General features: G+C 40.8%; 1 protein-coding gene across 3 annotated transcripts in view; it reads right to left on the minus strand.

Annotated features, from left to right (window-relative positions):
* LOC137608134 (voltage-dependent N-type calcium channel subunit alpha-1B-like) overlaps window positions 1–20,098 on the minus strand; it is a 127,361-nt gene that overhangs the window by 80,193 nt on the left and 27,070 nt on the right. For all 3 annotated transcript variants that reach the window (XM_068334213.1, XM_068334212.1, XM_068334211.1), the window contains exon 3: window positions 526–617. In XM_068334213.1, coding sequence (XP_068190314.1) covers window positions 526–617 — 92 coding nt within the window. The remainder of the gene's footprint in view (window positions 1–525; window positions 618–20,098) is intronic.

Here is a 20,098-nt window from a genome sequence, read left to right on the forward strand (position 1 = left end):
GATCCCCTTAAGAGGATAATCAGGCTTTACCACTCTGCAATTAAATCCATTCAGTGTTAAATTACCTGGATAAATAACAGGCAACCAAGCTACTAAATGGAAGAATAACACAATTCAAGGACCTGCTGAATTCTGGGGTTCAATTAAAGCCAATAAAAAAGATCAAATTTAGCAAAAGATTAGAGACTAGTTTACTGTATCTAATCATCACCTAACTGCCTGAAAAGCAATGATACAACTGTCTTACAAATTATTGTAAATAAAGTTTAATCAAAAGGTGAGAGCGGTCCTGAAAAAAACATAAAGTTAGTAAAAACATACAAGGAAGAAAAATGATGAATTATGTTAGAATATGAGGGACAGAATGTATAGAATGCGTCAAAACATTGAATCAAAGAGAAAAATAAAAACTAAAACTGATCTCAGGTCAGGAACAAACTGTCACAATGGATTCTGTACGAATCACTACAAACTGTACAAGTCTGTGATCTAAAAAACTGAAATTGTCACGTCTTCCTGACTTACTGGGGATTCCTGACACAAGTTTCAGGGGCCTCAGGACTCTCACTGCTCGCAGCGTCCGCAGGTCAAAGTCTGATCCCACTGTGGCCAGGATTCTGTAACACACAACACACACATCCAGTCAGCATGGACACAAAATGATTCACGTCAGCAGGGATACGATCTAATACTGCAGACAAATGCGGCAGAATTTCTTTTTTGTATTATATTATGTGTTTTAAATGTTTTTTGTCATTACAATGACTAAAAACAAGTCATCATAAACAGAAAAGTAGAAAGGGGTTTGTTTGAGAAATGATTCAAACACAAACCAACTTCATCAATGTTGATCGACTTGTGATTGATCAGTTCAGCATCACAGCCAGGCTCAAAGCCCTCTATCTTATAAATATGAATAAAAATATAAATAAAATATAAGTACAATTACAATGTGTGTGCGTGTGTGTGTGTGTGTGTGTGTGTGTGTGTGCGTGCGTGCATGTGTGCTTGTGTGAGTACGTGCGTGTCTGCGTTCGTGCGTGTGTGTGTGTGTGCACACCATTGAGCCACAGCTGGCAGCCCTCATTACAGGCTGTGCACAGAGGAGGAAACTTAAGTGCTCCTCTGAAACACCCAGAAAAAACATGCTCTGGGCCATGGGGAGGGAGAGAGGAAGGGAGAGAGGGAGAAAAATGAGAGAGCGAGGGGGGGGATATAAAATAAGAACCACTGTAAGGAGTCATCAAAAGTTAAACACAACCAGAGATGATAGTAGTTTGATCTGAACTCATTCCTGCACACTGCCTGTGTTGGTGATTTAACTATTTATTTTGTAATTAAAGGAAAATAAATTATTATTACAGTTTCTAAAAAAAAGACACATGATAAATAATCTGCTGAATAAAAATCAGTTATTCAATTATTTTATCATCAACTATCCAATAAAACTGAAGTCAAGCAAATATTAAAATCTCCCACAGAATAACGTCTGATTTTGAATAAGAAATATTCCACTCCTCCAACAAAACAAAACAAAATCCAAACTTTATTCATAAGAGTTTCATAAGAAATGTATTATCTTATGCATACTCCATGCAGATGATCAAATTTTCAGACAGCGATGGATTCAATCTGTCCGATTATTTTTCCAAATGTAAATAATGGACTGAATTTGCATATTATTTATCATTTACTGCTGCAATATGAAAATATAAATTATAGAATAACATCAAATAATTGGTGACCCCTTTCCCCACTGCACTCAGAGCAGTTTCATCAAGTTCAACCAACTGAGACACCAAATAATTTAAAGTATTGAAATGGAGAACATGAACACAGACCAACAGTAATCTACAGATTTACTGTCAGTTAATATATAAGTGTGTATTCATAACATCACAACATTATTATTTATTTATTCTGTGAAGCTATTAATGATTAGATGTGTGCATTGAACAACATGGGTCTGCTGACACCCACCCTGGTGAACATGAGATGAGTGTGTGTCGGCTGCTCTACTCATGACGGAAACATGAATCAGTTCTGCTTTTGTTGACACAACATAATGTGGCTCATTACCAAGAAGCTGCAGTGTTCAACTCTGTGAGTCTGCTTGTATGTGTGTGTGTGTGTGTGTGTGTGTGCGTGCGTGCGTGTGTGTGTGTGTGCGTCATTGGCCCTTTTGTTAAGGAGATAAAGAGTAGAAGATATTCATTGTAAGCACCCTCATGTCCAGTTTGGTTCCATTGACTCCGATTATAACCATATACTGTATATTTCATATACAGTAGTTTCTCATTACTCGCGGTTAATACGTTCCAGGACCACCCGCAAACAACAAAATTCCACGATATTGCAAGAAACTATTTATTTTATTATTTATGATAATTTAAATGTTTATGAACCCTCCCCGCACTGATATTAAACCACCTTATATCTGTGTAACCCACACTATTATAGATTGTTTAAAGCGCTTTTAAGTGTTGATTTAATACATGAAAGAGCGGTGCATTCCGTGAGTCTCAGAACGTAGCACACTTCCAGATGCTCTAAGCCAATAGAATGTGCTTACGGTATCATGTGACTTATCTACTAAAAATCCGCGAAGAGGTGAAGCCAGGCATCTTGAAGCACAAATAAGCATGTGATTACTGTACGGCACTATAATCCTTAAGTATAAAAATGCTTAGTATAAAGTATAAAAATGCTTTTACCATGAACACCTAATGAATCTAAGTCTCTACCTTCAACATAAAGGTAGAGGCTTTATGTTGAAGGTAAAGGCCTCCATGGAAACTCCCCAGTGGCAGGAGTTTCCATGGAGGCCTGGTTCTGTTACTGTGCAAAATGTAAAGTAGTGTCTCCAAACTTTTTCCTGTAAGGGCCACATAACATAAGGGAGGCGCACAGGAGGCATCTGGAACAGATGCCATAGACCACCGCAGCTGGCTCTGCTCGAGGTGGAGGAGCAGCGGCTCTACTCCGAGCTCCTCCCTGGTGACTGAGCTCTGAAGAGGGCACACCACCCTTCCAGTTGAGAACCATGGGTTTGAGGTGCTGATCCTCATCCCACTCGTGTCACGCTCAGCTGCAAACCGCCCCAGTGCACGCTGAAAGTCCAGGTTTGATGAGACATTATCTGCAAAAAGCAGAGATGAAATCCTTTGGTCCCCAAACCAGACTCCCTCCGGATCCTGGTTGCGCTTAGAAATTCTGCGATCAGGACGATAACCACATTGTTCCTCCTGAATCCATGGTTCGACTATAGGTCTAATCCTCCTCTCCGTTACCATGGAATAGACTTTCCCCAAGAGGCTGAGGAGTATGATCCCCCTATAGTTGGAACACACCCTCCGGTTCCCCCTTTCTGAAAAGAGGGACCACTTGCCAATCCAGAGGTACTGTCCTCGACTGCCATGCGATGTTACAGAGATGTGTCAACCATGACAGTCCCTGCACATTCAGAGACTTGAGGTACTCAGGATGAATCTCATCCAACCCCGGTGCTTCGTCACCGAGGAGTTTGGCAACCACCTCCGTGACTCCTGCTTGGGTGTTGGACGAGTCCACCTCTGAGACCTCAGCCTCTTCTTCTTCTGGGTAAGACATGGTAGTGGGATTGAGGAGATCCTTGAAGTATTCTTTCCACTGCCCGATAATATCCTCAGTCGAGGTCAGCAGCTCTTCACCTCTACTGTAAACAGTGTTGGCTGTGCACCGCTTTCTCCTCCTGAGGCGTCAAATGGTTTGCCAAACTTTCTTTGACGCTGACCGATAGTCCTCCTTCAAGGCCTCCCTGAACTCCTTCCACACCAAAGTTTTTGCCTCCCCGACTACTTGGGCTGCAGTACGCCTGGCCTGCCAGTACCCGTCAGCTGCCTCTGGAGTCCTACAATTCAATAAAATTTGATAGGACTCCTTTCACTTGACGGCATCCCTTACTTCCGGTGTCCACCAGCGGGTTCGGGGGTTACTGCCGCGACAGGTACGAGAGACCTTGCGACAACAGCTCCGAGCAGCCGCTACGACAATGGAGGTGGAGAACATGGTCCACTCTGACTCATGTCCCTAGACTCTTGCGGGATCTAATTAATACAGTTGTTCTTATATGTGCTGAGAATACTGAACATAAAATGTGGTATTCATGATATATAAAGAACTGAAGAGAAAATGTGCTGAAAGACAATGAAGACAGCATACTAAACATGAATCATCTCTCTGTGCTGCTTCTGTGTCCTCCACAATCAGTTACTCACTTTGTTATGTTAAGTGCAGAGCACAGGTGAGAATGTGAAATATTATTTATAACGTTCTTTAAAACACAGCTACAAAGTGCTGCACACACACACACACACACACACACGAGAGAAGAACTAAATAAACACATGTGTGTGCATAAATAACACAGAAATTGATCATTGATTATAAAGACGTCTCTTTTTTTAGGTGTAGGTGAAGGATGATGACATCCAGACTCTGACGGTGGCTGAAAAGTCATGGAGGGTGAATTGTTGTGGTTGGTTTTAGTAAAGAAGCAGATTTACGTTTTCAGCATAGTAGTTAAGGGATATAGAGAACCCAGGACTGACCCCCGTGGAATGTCACACAGGAAGGGAGCAGCGGGTGACATGTCATTACCAACACTGATGTTTAAAAGTGTGTTACTCAAATACTGTATAAATGAAACCAGCTTCCTCCTGTGGTTTTAACACGTTACATTAAGGGATTGGTAGCCGGTGGAACGTTCATCAGTGTTGTCTGTTACGCAGTGGATGGTTATTTACAGATGTTCAGGTAGAAGATGGTCGCCGTTGGGTTGAATCTGCCACACAGTTGTGTAAGTGATGATGTACCTTACACTATGCAAAACATGGCTGTATGTGCAACCTGGCAGGATAAAATGAGTGTAAAGTCGTACCAAAAGTTCTATTTGTTGGTTTGCGTAGCTTGGTGTCTCACATTGTGTGTCACAATTCAATTCACTAATCACACAAAGAGGTTACTGGGAGACGAGACAGCTTTTGGCAGGAATTTGTGGATGATTACATGACTACGCAAATTGCAGCATCACTCGATGCATAACACAGACTTAACACTACAAAATATTATGCATTGCTTTGGATACTAAATACAGGTAGGCTGAGTTGACTGTGCTGCTAACAGCACAATATTCACAAAATAAAAGAAGTCATTGCACAAAAAACTTGTTATTCCCCTCTCGTTACAACTGTTACTGACTACAGCACTCCTATACGAACCCTAAGTAAAACAGCTGGTGCTAGCTGTCAACAAGCTGAAGCCGATACATCAATGAGGGAACATTTTTCCATTTATATCACTTTATTCAAACTTTTATTTCTCTAACTCTACTCTGCCATTGCCAACTATGTCTTCCCCAGCTAGCCTTTCCTCCGTCTCTTCCCCCATCTGCTCTAAATGCTTTATGTTCAGTTATACCTCGACTTCCATTAGCAAATCAGGAATCTGTTTAAAGTGTAGCTTCATTTTAATACCTGAGGCGAGGCTCAGTTAGATCGAGCAGCGACTTCGCTCCATCAAGCATACTGTAGGTATAGCCCCATAGCAAATAGCCCCCAGGTCTGGTTTAGCTGGAGCAAAGCCCTCTAGCATAGTATCGCAGCTAGTAGACCACGTTAGTACTAGTCCTAGCTGCCCCCTCTTCCCCAGCGGCCCCCGAGCAGCTGGAGCAACAGTGCGGTTGGGTGACTGTGAGAGGAAAACGTAGGCAGAAGAAGTCCACCGGACACCACCCACATTACACAACTTCAGTTTCCTCTGTAAGTGTCTCGAATAAGTTTGTCCCCCTCAGGAGCATGCCGACTGAAAACCACACTCTGGTCATTGGATCTTCTATTGTGAGACATGTAAATTTAAGACAGCCAGCGGCCATAGTTAGCTGCATCCCTGGGGCCAGAGCTGGCGACATCGAGGGGAAATTAAAATTAATGAGTAAAAACGAACAGAGGTCTATACAAATCGTAATCCATTGTGGTGGAAATGATGCACGCCAGGTAACATTGCTTTATCCTCTAGTAATGATGTCAGGAACTTGGGAGTGATTTTTGATCAAGATCTGTCTTTAGACTCTCATATTAAGTCTGAGTCTCGGACAGCCTTCTTTCATTTAAGAAGTATTGCTAAAATTAGGAATTTCTTATCCTTTAAAGATGCAGAAAAAATCCTTCATGCCTTTGTTACTTTTAGATTGGATTACTGCAATTCCTTATTATCGGGCTGTTCAAGCTCCTCCATTAGGACTCTACAACTCGTTCAGAATGCAGCTGCTCCCATACTCGAACTGGGAGGAGAGAACACAACTCTGCTGTCCTGGCTTCCTTACATTGGCTCCCGATTGAAATCCAAAATAAAATTCAACATCCTCATGATCACATATAAAGCTCTTCACTGTAAGACTCCATCTTACATTGAGGATTTCATTGAACTGTATCACCCTCCCAGGGCTTTTCGATCTGAGGATGCAGGATTTCTGGTAACCCGTCAGGAGGCAGAAGCTTCAGCTATTGGGCCCCTTTACTATGGAACCATCTCCCAGCCTCGGTCCAGGGGGCAGACACCCTTAGGAAATTTAAGAATAGACTCAAACCCCTCCTGTTTGATAAAGCCTACTATTAAAAACAACACAGATTCTACTAGATAAGCTGCAATAGGCCTAGACTGCTGAGGGTATTTTCTGTCTCTCTCCCGTTAAAGGTAGTTACTTTAATTACTTTAGGAGCTTCTGTTACTTGTCTTTCTAGACCTTTCAAATGCTTGCAAAATACTTCTGCTGTCTTCATGCTTCTGCTCAACAGGTGGGGAACAAGTACGGAAGAAAGGAAATCCGAGGGTCTGGAAATCCTGCCCCCACTTCAGCAACTACAGCACAACTTGGACTGCAAATTCTATCTGGCCTGTCTGCCACTCTCTCTCACTCTGTCTCTCTCCATTTCCCTTGCCCTGTCTCTATTGCCAGTATCTTTCCTTTCCCAACAAACTGGTCAAGGCGGATGACCACCCTCCAGAGTTGGGGCCTCCCCGGAGTTTCTTCCTCAATGAGGGAGTTTTTCCCAGCCACTGTCGCTTATGTTTGCTCTGGAGGGTTCTGTTGGGTTTCTCTGTCTGTTAAAGTGCTTTGAAATATCTGCTGATGTGATTAAGCACTATATAAGTAAAGTGTGATTGATTGATTGTCTATATGATGGCCATGGAGGTCTGTCTGCAGGATGTTGGCTGTCCGCCCTACGACAAGCAAGAAATGGTACTGGTATATTCTGTGGTGTGTTAGTGAAAGCTGCATGTACTGTCACAGAAGGAGTCTGAGTTAGCTGCAAGGCTGTAGACATGACATCCTTTATGTGGTCACCATGGTACCAAATGGTTTAACTACCGTGTATTGCCACATGACATATGCCAGTAGTGGAGACATATGACACATGACATTTGCAGTAGTGCAGATATGAACATCAGCAGCAACCAAGCCAGATGAGAACCGGCAGAACCACGCAGACGGACTCGGCCGGAGGTTGTGAGGGCAGTTCAAGACAGAAGCTGCTGCAGTGGAGGCGCCACCAATGAAAGGAGTGAATGCCAGAGTAATGAACTTTTGCACATCCAGCTAAAACACTAGAGGAGGAAGATGTCCTTTATCCTTGTCAGGAACTTGGAATTGTCAGACAGGGGATGACAAAGCATTTCACACCACCTTCAACACGTTTGACAGAGATCCATGAATCCAGGCCGAGGGGAATGGAGCAGGGCCTGGACCTGGGTTTAGCCGGAAGGACTGGCCACACATCACTGCTTTAACGCCCAGGCAGTAGCTGAGATGCTTGGATCCCCTCCAGTAATGACTGATCCCAACCAGGGCGAAGTGGCATCACTTTGTGTGACAGAGGCTGAGCACTCAGTGAGTGCACTGGTTCCTCCGTCATCACGGTAAGACAAGCAAAAGGAATGTGTGTCTCTGTCTCGGGGTGTGTGTGTCTACTTATGTCAGTGTGTGTGTTTTGCCTGTGAAAGGATGATTTGATGTGTCGACAGACAGTTGGGTAAGGAGCAGGACGAAGATTGGACAGTGAGTTTTAATATCCCTTTATCGTCACCACAATATATCAATGTGGGCGCCGTGCACCGGCACAGGAAATATGGATGGCGATTCCATCGTCTGTCACTCACAGGTTTGCTTCACACACAGGTACAACCAGAAAGGTTCCAATGGCTATTTTTTGCTCATCCTTGTTTGTCCACCCAGGATAAAAAAACCCCACAAAAAAGTAGACAAATATGTTTACAAGTACTATATTCAGACAAATGGTATACAAATATCCCAATGAAGTACCCATTTACTGTCTGGATCTTTAAATATGTATCCAGACCCTGTGACTCAGCTGGAATATAAATAGAACATGAACTACTAGAACCTCAAGGAACGAATGGAAGAAGAGAGAGTGACTCATGCTGCCAATCAGATTCTGTGCAGGCCTCATAAGAACTTTATAAAGCTTTTTTTTTTATTTTACTTCATCATACAAAAAAAAAAGGACTTGTTTACCTGGTAATTGTGTTCACTCCTTGTGAATTCCGACTAAATTACTTTTCTTCTCACAATTGAATAATCATTCTCACAAATGTTCCCTACAAAAAAAAAAATCTAATTCAAATGTTTGCACACAGCATTTTACATTTTGTTAGCTCAGACAATCAATATCAGTCAAAAAGGAGCGCTTCAGCCTCCTTTAGCTCAATATTATCCAAATATGATTTGTTCAATCAGCCACTTATCATGGGGGTTGCTGGAGCCTAACCCATCGGCCTATGGGCAAGAGAAAGGGGGACACTCTAGGTTTGACGCCGGTACACCACAAAGCAACACGAAAGACAAATAACCACTCGTGCATATCTAGATCAGTCCACCTGAAATGCATCTTTTTGGAGGTGGGAGGAAGCCAGAGAATGCAGAGAGAACCCATTCAGAAACGGGGAGAACACAAACTCTGCAGAGAAAAGACTTGAACCCAGAACCTTCTACCTGTGAGGCAACAACGCTACCCACTGCCCAGTGTGCCGCCCTTTTACAAATATCACGTTATAATAGAGTCTTCATTTCGTCCTCATTTCTACTAGCACACAACTAAAATAAAACTATGATAAATCTCCTGTGTTGAGAAGACATAACATTTCTAATCCTACACACAGAGTAAATATTGGAATTGTGTTCAACAGGTGTTGCCACAGAAAAATGAAACCTATGAATGAAATTTTTTTATTCGTTCCCCGTAGGGAAATGTGTAAACATTTGTTTTGCTAAAAGATTAGAAACAACAACTTTGGAGGGCATCTGGAGCATTTACAAAACAAACTCCAAATTCAGAAACCAAAGTCAGTGAAACACATAGTGGAGTTGTTTAAACTGTATTTGGAGGAGATGAAATAAAATTGTCATTACTAAGGCTGACTTGGGATCGGATGGGGAGTCTGTTTCCATCCACGCTTTGCTTTTTTTTCTTGTGTTTTTACGGCTGCTGCTCTGAGCATGACGGAGACCGATCTGTCGTCTGTGAAACGGTGGCATCTAAAATAGTCCCACTAGGAAATTCTAAGATGGGTTGTCTCTTCCTCTATAATTAAGCTTTTGAAGAATAGTTAAACAATTCATGAAATGTGCTTTCCAAACACACTATTCCACTCTTGTGTCACTGTGTTAGATGTGAAGCTACTGAGCTCGGCTTTGGATAAAACCTTTGAAGAGCAGCAAATATCCTCCCATAAAGGTGCATAAAGACTATTATCTCTACAGATCCACTAATCCGGGTGTTGCTGCGTAAAAAATGACACACAACACCAAGAATAGCCACGATGAAAATAACTTCACCTACATGGATGTACCTCTCATGATGCTGAGCGACGTATTTTAAATAATGCGCCTCAGCTGGGGGCCGGGAGCCAGGGGGCCAGGGGGCCAGGGGCCGGGGGGGCTGTGATTGAGTTTTTCACACATTCCGGTAAGAAGTGATGGAGCCCCACGAGGACAGACACGAGAACATGGAGGTGCTGAACCGCCTCCCTGTTCCCAAGCATTAACAGACCGCCGCAGACGCTGTGTTTGTCGTCTCACACCTGAACCGAGACAACTGGTGAATATTTAAATTCAATCTCTGCTCATCAAGCTGCTTTTGCAAAGAAGAGATCTGCCAGCCTGCGTGCTATTTCAGTGTGAGAAATATACTTGAACCAATCTAACACTTACTACTTGCACAAATTGATCCTGAAGATGTCAGAACTGATGAAACAGTAAGCTAACAGCAGAGTGGGGGAAAGCCACTGCAGAAAGTCTTTACGTGTCAGCTCATAACTAGATAAAGAAAATAATTGTATTATTCAGAATGAGAAATTTAAATTGTAAAAAAAAAGAATAAAGAATTTGGAATGAAGTATAAATTCAGTACTTCTAGAAATGCTCTAAGTGACTGCTTTGGCCATACCTGGGTCATGGATATTATCACTTACCTATTGCAGATTTTTAATAAATTATCAAACAAATTAAAAATGATGTCTTCCATTTCATTCTAATTCATTTTAAAAATGAGACGGAGCATTTTCCTTGCCAATTAGACCTCATTTCAATCTCTTAATATGACAGGATATAATCACGAGATGGGTTTTGGTGTGTCACATGCTGTTTGTGTGCGAGTGGGTCGTATCGTCGTGATGTTATACGATGTGAGTGGACAGCTGTGACAGAGTCGGGAGAGGAAGCGTTTCCCACAATGCACATGAGGACAGAAGGGGGTACTCATGAAGTCATCATGGCTGCCAGAGCCACTCTCCATCAAATATGGCTGCTGCTGTAGTGTCGCGGTTCTAAATTAATGCTGCATGCATGCGCATACATCCAGACCAACACACACGCACAGGCTTTATCCATATTAGCCTCATAAAACAAGTCAAAGTCAGGGGAGTTAGCTCACCCCTTTGCTGTGGGAGGCAGAAAAGCACGTTTGCTTTCATAAGCTCTGACATCAAAAGGTTTTCAGTGGTGTAACTGGGAAATTGAGCATATTTTTCATCACAGAAATGAATCTTGAAATGTTTGATCCATCTTTTGCAATCTCTACTTCCCTGCCTTTGATACACAACTCTTGGTAAACGTCGCTTTTGTATCTGGTAGTCCTCATTTACTTTGGTGTGTTTGGAGATGAGATTGTGTTTGGATTCCAGGTGCTCCAGTAAAACCGCTGCTGACCAGGTAACCCATCATCACACAATCCAAACAGGAAGCAGAGCTTACCTGGAAGTCAGATCTGTGCCGCAATTGATGCGTTTGATTTCTGTGTTAAAGCGAATCTATGCAAAACAATCTGTGTCAGGTAAACACTACTTAAAGAGACATTTTAAACTAAAATCTACATTCTAAATAGAACTACTGTGGAAGAGGGGAGCGTAGCTTCACTGTATAAGCATTATTGTTAGAGGACATTTCCCCTGAAGGAGGCATCTGGGTAAGATGCGCTTGTGATTTATGTGTGGAGCTGCAATCATCCCTGGCCTCCTCAGCTAAATCCTTCCTGGAATGCTGCACAGACTTGCCGATACATGATGTGCATCCATATTGCTGCGGCTGTATCCTGAGGAGCGTAATTGAAGCTGGGCTTTCATACAAAATCACGTTTCCTGTCCACACAGTATATATAAGCACCATAAAGAAACTAGAGCTTAAGCTTTACGGCGTGTCTCCAGGCTAATAAAAAGCAGCAGAGAAGGCCGTGGCAGACACAAACACACACGTATTAATAAAAAATAAGATTAATATCAATATAAAGCCAGACAGTAAAGATAGACGGAATTTATCTCATCCGTTGCAGGATCTGCAGTTGATGAAAAATATCGTCAGGGTTCGTGTCTGGTCTCCCTCACCTGCTGCCCCAAAGACAAAGCTTTAGTTGCAAAGATTAATTATGAACATAAATATCACCCAAATTAAACCTGACATGTCTGGGATCAAACACTGGAGCCTAAGAACATTTGACTGGGCAGCATGAGTTGTAAGGTCTGAGTCACTGGCTGGTCGATGGGGTTTTAGAGGTTAATGAAACCTGTTCTTCCTGCTGATTAATAGATCATAAACCTTGTTTCGCTTTGCCGGTTATCTTCAATCCTCAAAAGAGGTCAGATCTCAGAATCAGAGCTCCTTTAACTCTACGAGAATGACACACACGTAACACACTTCTCCATCCTCACTTCTTAACGCAAGAACATCTGCATGAATTGTGTACTTAAAACAAAATCCAGCAATAGAGAAGCATAATGTACCAGTAGAGCTACAATCATACTGTTATCAGTGGTCATGTGTTTCTTCAAATACTGAAAAATCCAGTCATTGAAAATGATTTGGTTAATAAAGCTGAGCTATTGATTGTGGAGAATGATGTAAATGCTTCTGATATTACTGCACAAAACCACAGAAAAGACACAAAGCTGTCAGGTTCTCTTTATCTGAAGACAACAGTAAGCAGACCAATGGAAGGGATGGCTTTGGTCCACTTTGAAATAATTTAATTGGCCGTTTGTTAGGAGAGGATCTAAGATCAGAGATAAACATCTAAAATGTTATGTTGAAAAGATTGCATGAGATAAAAAGGTTAAGAACTGGATTGTGGTTACATTTAGATCAGAACATCACAGTTTGAGTTTTCTCAGCCTTCATTCTCAGAAGATGTACGGCAGCACTTCCTGTTCATAACCTTTCTCTCTGCAATTAAAATTTGCTTTCAAGTAGATTTTATTTAACAGCCTGTTCAGAATATTGGTTCAGTAACTGTCTCATTACAGTTTAATGTGTGTCTGGGGTCCAGACTGTTGGTTGTACAAAAACAAACATTGTGTTGGTATCTAACCGTCAGTGTACAAATGGAAAAATAATCAGGATGATTCCTTATAGGTGAATCATCCTAAACCAATATGAAACAATAAGTTATTAATAGAAACAACTTACAGTATGGTTCACAATCATATTATTAAATCATATTTATCAATAACCTAATGGTTTAAGGTGTAAAATTCAGATGGGACATATTTCTGTATTTGACGTTTAATACATTAAGTACTTTATCCTGTTTTTACTTACAGGCTTAGGTAAAATAACGTAGAACTAGAGCGGGGAATGAAATATTTGTACAGTCTGCTTACTAAAGGATTTGAGTACTCCCTTCATCACTGAAGCGAGTAAAGACACACAAGTGTGTAGCGTATTTAAATGTGTATTAACAGAATCGTAATGCAATGAAGGTGAGGAAGAGGTGCTAGAAGAAGCTACAACATAAAATGTGTTTAATTCTAACCATAACAAATATAAAATTCACATGGGTTATTATAGGAAAGTTAAATAAAATTGTTGTTGTTCATAAATGTTATTGAGTCAAAGTCAAATTATTGATCATTGAAGAATGCGAATAAGGAATGGTGAAGGTCCCTGCTCTTTAGTCACGCACCTGGGAAACTGTGCAACGATTTACAGCAGACCGAGAAAAATGTCTGACGCTGAGCAACACAATGCTAATTAGAATAACACTGTGTTAATAACTTTAGCAGCTGGGTGCAGGCATATTAAAACACAAATGATAGCAATGATTATTTTCAAAATGAGAGGAAGTAGGAGTACAATCACTCAACTGTAAAGTATGAAAGCCTGGCTAAAATGAGACAGTGTATAAAAGAACAGCCCTGGAGCAGAGGAGTAAAACTGAAATAAACACGATGGCTAATAAAATGATATATGTGTTTGGACATCTTTAAATATGTCTGTTTGTCCTTTAACTAAATGAGTTTGAGCAATTGAAAATCCATTGATCCATGGTTACAATGCAAATGTTGGCTGTTTATTCTGACTCTTGTTTAAAGAAGTGACTGCAAAGAATATCTCTGAAACAATAAATGGAGCTGGGGCCGAAATGAGGGAGCAGAATTCACATGGTGACATAATCTATTTTATCTTAACTCACCCAACATACTGTATATATTTACACTGTGTTTGGGTGGAACAGAAACAGTGAAGCCTTCTGCACACAACCGCAAAATCATTTAACATCCTGCTTCTAATTTAGTCTGTAAAGTATGATTCATACTCTACCAGTGGAGGACAGATCCATTCTTCTTTATGTTGTCCTGACATCATCCCTACCATTAGTTTACATTTTATTATAAACCTTGACTGCATCTGTTCCCCAAAACAATTTTTTTTTAATGTTATGTTTCCAAACTAAAAGATTGATAAAACGCGCCTTAATGAAAGGGGTAGTCCAGATATTTTAATGTATGAGCAGCAATGAAAATGTTTCCTCTCTGACAGGTTAATCGTGTGATCACGTGACTCTACATGATCCCAATAATCTAACATAGTCAGTCATCATTTCTACTTTCAAATGTGTAAATAGGGAACAGCATTTTTAATCTGTGAAATGAATCTGTAGTTCTCATTGAAAGGTGTGCGTTTGTATTTCAGGCTGACAGACGTGGAGTACTCACCTCATTAATGAGGGGGATTTACCCAGGGGAAACCTGACACTGCAAAACACTGATTTATATTCACAATGAAACCTGTGTTTAGCAGCATTAATATCTATCAAGTCATGTCATTTCAGCTGAAGTGCAATCTGGGAAAAATTTTGTGCGACTACAGCATGAATGCTAGACTGCTATTATACACAAAAATGTAGTGTAAACTCGTAACCAGCAAAGCATCATGGGTAGGAAAAGGAAAAATTTGGGGATTAAAATTGTTTCGATTCCCAAATGAAGTGATTGGGACATCGACGATCGTGGTTGTCGTTTGCCGTCAGTAAACAGTGGCTGCGTCCTGTTTAAGTAACAATACACACACTGCACTAGTAAGTGTACTCACATGCAGTATACTACATGTGAGTACACTGACAGAAGTTTACAGTGAAGCTGCTGGCAGTTTATTAAAATTGACACTGCTAAGTTTTACAGTGTAATTCTGAGGTCATGCAGGTCGGTTTTCATACGACACCTCATCTCTCAACAGCCAGCAGGTTGGGCTCCTGATCAGCCCTGTGTACACAGTCTCCAGAAGACATCAGAAATCCATGTTTCCTGGCAACCGGACATTAAACAAAAACATTAAAGAGCTGTGATTAAGGAAGGAGACGTGATGAAGCTAAATGAAATCTGCGTGGTTGCAGGCTGCAGGTGGTTTTATATTAAACAGGAATGAATCCAGTTTAAACCCCGCTGAAAATTTAGCCAACTTAATAATCAGAGTGTTGTGGCAGAGCAGATATAAAAAAATAAATAGGGTCAAATAATTCATACGTTTTGAGTCCTTTATCCTGTTTGGATTATAAATAGCTTTAACTTCCACTTTACTTCTCACACAAACTTCTGTTTGTGTCATTCAGCATCCTTCTGTCAAACAGATGTGGATGATATTTAGTCACATTTTGAGGCAGGACATATAAAGCCAGGATTATATTTATTATTATTATTATTATTATTATTATTATTATTATTATTATTATTATTATTATTATTATTATTACTATTATTATTATTATTATTGTTATTATTATTATTATTATTGTTGTTATTATTGTTATTATTATTATTATTATTATTATTATTATTATTATTATTATTATTATTATTATTATTATTATTATTATTATTATTATTATTATTATTATTTACCTGCATCAGACGTTGATCAGTGCGTTTAAACCATTGCTGCCAGCAATCTTAAAGAGAGCTGAACATCATTCTGGAACAAAATAGCTAATGTGTGGCTTGTTACCTTGAGGAAGAGGAAAAATAAAACAAGAAATATTACATTTAAAATTTCTTTTTTTATTTGTATTTGTGCAGAGTCTGACCTGAGTGTGGCTAATCTTTGTGGCAACCATTTATTGCTCACATTAAAGCTCCATCAGAAGGCAAAGTGAGATTTAAAGTCATTATTGACTTCATGGAGGGGCTCTGTTCTGGCTCTGGTGCTTATTAACAATCCCTTCTGGATGGAGGAGATAATTATTTCTCCATCCACAGCTGGATGGGAGCGGTGAGGAAAAACTCTGCCCGCTGTCTAAATGGGAGCCATGCTCAGATTATTTTGTCATTGTATTATTCCTTTGTCACCATTTAAGGAGCATTTATTTATGGTGATTTGGACCATTGTTTGGGCCCATGCTATTCTACAGGATAGAAAAATAGTCTCGTTCTACCACAGCGAATATACGTATATAAGGACTCTTGTTGGTGAAATGATGAAAACCCTGATGGAAAATGATTACATCTTCACCTGAAAAATCAGAAAGCTGATTCGAGGGTAAGTAAAAATAAAACCCTATAATACAGTTTTGTCAGCGGTGTATTGACAAGTTCACTCAATGTTTTAGGTCTCTGAAAGAAGGAAGGAAGACGCTTGTGAGCTCAGTCATATCACTGAATCACTCTGATCTATTCTGATGCTGCCATCACGACCTTCCTGCATTCAGATCTGCTTCCTGTCAAATTAACACTAAGCTTTGACCCTGGAAACCCATTCTGAGTATCTGTGCTCATGTGTTCATCATCACGAGATAGTGAAAATAAGATTTTTCTATTAAGGTAAATCTAGTTCTATATACAGTATTTGACAATAACTTTGACCTATGTGTGTCGAGCTGAATTAGATTTCTCTGAATTGGTGTCATGTTGACTGTAAACCTGTGGCTGTCCCGTGTCTCTAACCCTCTCTGTTGTCCCTGAATATGAACACCTTACCTTACTTTCTACAATTCCAATTAAGTAATTCATCTGAATGAACACATGATGTGTCATCTTTCAGTAGAAAATGTGTTCCACATTTATGTCCACATCACACTTGTTTTGACATCCTGTGGGAAAGGGAGTTGTTGTAAGTCTTGCCTCTTCTAGATTTTGCTTTGTGCTCAGTCATGTTTTCAGGAATAAAATTCCTCCAAACTTCTTTGTACCGTTGTCTTCCAGCAAAAACACTCCTCATAATATTTCAGATTGAGGCCTCTATGAGCTAGACTTGTATTTCTGCCTCAACAAACAGGATACAGAATCTGCCACCACACCGGCGTACAGTAGCCTCCATGCAGATTATCATCAAACCTATAGACGACTTTTGAGAGATCTTATGGAAAAATAAACCGGTGATTATACAACCCCCTGAAAAAAACTGCCTCAGAGGATCGCACTATAGCCTGCAGGCTAGAGTGACCTACTGGTCCAGTTCCAAAACTTAAGGTAGGAACGTATTTATTCACTCAATAAAGATTCCAAATACAAGTCTCCTATAAAATTAGACACCTAATGGGCAAAAAAGATTCACAAGGTCATGTTCGATGAATGTAAAAGTGTCAAAATTCTGAACATACATCATTTCAGTGAAGTTCAAATATTCAACTGTAGGAACATGAAACCCAAATGGAAAATATTCTGGAATAATGAAGTAATGGGAATTTGATGCTTTCTCCAACAATTCATTTCAAGCAGCACTGAGTGGAAGAAAATGAAGCATCTGCTGCTTTTTTCTGGATCAAAAACTCTTGTGTTTTACACCTGGGTGATGTACTGAATCTCATTAAGTCTGGACAAAGTCACTCTGTCTGTAATGACTGGCGTCTGTCTGTAGTTACTCATGGAGCAGAAAGCATTGCATGATTAACTGTGGATTAGCTGCCATGGTTACAAAAACACCGTGACAGAGTTGCGCAAAGATTTTTCACAGCGTTCCTTTAATATTGTTGGACTGCATGTAAATGTGACAAGATGTTGGTAAAGGTGATCGCAGATGTCCACTGAAGCCCTCTGGAGGTCATGAGTTACTGCCAACAGACTCTGGTCATTGTGTTGTGATGGTTACTGTTCAAACTTGCCTCATCTGGTAGTAGGAAAATAAGACTAAACATCTGTTTCTCCCTCAAGTAGCCTCATCACCATCATTATTACCCTCAAATTTAATTTTCATTAAAACGGAGTTTGGTTTGAAGTTGGGATACGAGCAGCAAAAGACTGTAGACGCTTTTAAAACAATTTCATTCATTCCAAATGACGACGAGGAGAAGGTTCACCACAAAACACACGACTGAAGGACTGTGTTCTTCACAGTTTACCAGCTCAGGCTGGTAAACTGTTGTCAGTCAACACGGCTCAGTGTGATAGGTGAGACTACCATGTGAAGAACGGGTCATCGGGGATGGACACACACACACACACACATGTACAGAGAGAGAGAGAGAGAAATAAACTCATGGATGCAGATTATAGTAAATCAATGATGAAAATGAGCATGTGTATTTAGTAATGCCCTGAACTCCATCACCCATAAATCACCCTGTCTATCTGAGGCCATTACCGAGAACTATTAGCAGCCAGAAGATAAATGGACACAGTGGCTGTTTCATAACGAGCCCATTATAACAGGAACTCCAGTCAGTGACAGAGGTGGTGGAGCCGAGCTCATAATTACATCTGAATCTCCTTTTCAACAGTAGAACAGGAGTAACGACCGCTTTAAGTGTTCGACTGAAACACGCTTCCTAATCGGGACCTCGATGAGCCCCGCGCGTCAGGTGGACTGAAGGGTCACTTTGTGTTGAAGAGAGGCGACGCAACCGCCTTTATGATTCCCAACATCTGTGGCATTGTGTTGTAATAAACTCCCACATTTTGGAGTGTCTTGTTATCGCGATAATTCCAACGTGCACCTGTGTAATTATTACCCTGTCCAATGAGAATCCTCATGACGCCTGTCAGGTGGGCGCATCATCTCCATCAAGAGCATGGATTCATACTTTCGTGTGTTAAAGTCTAAGAAATACGACTTGACTCGTGAAAAACAAGAACAAAAAATTTTTTTTTTTTAAGTTGCGCATCATGTGAAATGAACTATATCCATGACAACTGAGCCAATGTGCTGCTGTAAGGTAAGACACCGCCTACACATGTAACATGTTCATGTGTGATGAATTCACATGCAGTCGGAGAAAATTCAACTGATTTAGATTTCAATCTTCTGGAGACTTCTGCGCTGCATGTTTTTTTTTTCTTCAAGGGAACTATGAATCATTTCAAATAGTTGAATTTGTGCCCAGAAGAACGATGACCTTCCCCACACGTTAGGGGAAAACAATCCCAAGTACGGTTGCTGTAACATCTCAATTTAAATGAAAGAAATGGTTCCTGGTGGCTCAAAGAGGGGGTTGCGGATTGAGATTCTGGTCAATGAGGTTGAAAATTGAGGTATTATTATTAGGTGAGTTCAGGAAGTTCACATGTGTGCCACCTCTGTGCTCCACATACAGGTGCTGCCAAGTTTAGAGACCTGGAGACTGAAGACGGCGTCCCAACGCACACAGTGACTGTCGAGTGTCAGAACATTTTCTGCGCAAACGGACAGAGTGCTTTCATGATTAATTACATCCAATACCTCTGTATTATTTACACACCAGTGGTCGTCCTGCAGCAACACATCATCCATCTTCAGAGCGCCCCGAGTGCCTCATTTCATAAAAAACAGTGAAGGAGGTGCCAAAGAGTAGGACATGCCTACATGAGCATAAGCATGGAAGAACATTACCCACGCAAAAAAATCAGTGACTGATTTTATCTCCTTTTGCCAAGACACCCCCCCCCACACACACACACACACACACACACACACACACACACACACACAAACACAAACGCACACACACACCCTTAATGCCTTGCTATTATGCTGGTGAACTGGAGCTGAAGAGAAAGCGGGACGCCTCGACATCAGAGCTGCTAATGCAGAGCAGCTACGCTAACACGTCGTGAGCACATCTACACGGGGTGGTGAGGGACAGACAGCACTGGCACTGCGTTTGACACAGAGTCTGGTGCCCCCTGGACTCACAAACACACCAATATATAACACAATAACGCAATACGACTCTGGATGTCACACAGCTGCCAGAGTCCAGTGGAGTTACGTTTCTTAGGATATCTGTAGAGAAACGTGAATGGAAGTATTTTAGACAGAGTTATTTATCACAGATACACATACACAAACACACACACACTTCACTGT

The sequence above is a fragment of the Antennarius striatus genome, chromosome 15 (genome assembly GCF_040054535.1).
Source record: "Antennarius striatus isolate MH-2024 chromosome 15, ASM4005453v1, whole genome shotgun sequence".
NCBI lineage: Eukaryota > Metazoa > Chordata > Actinopteri > Lophiiformes > Antennariidae > Antennarius > Antennarius striatus.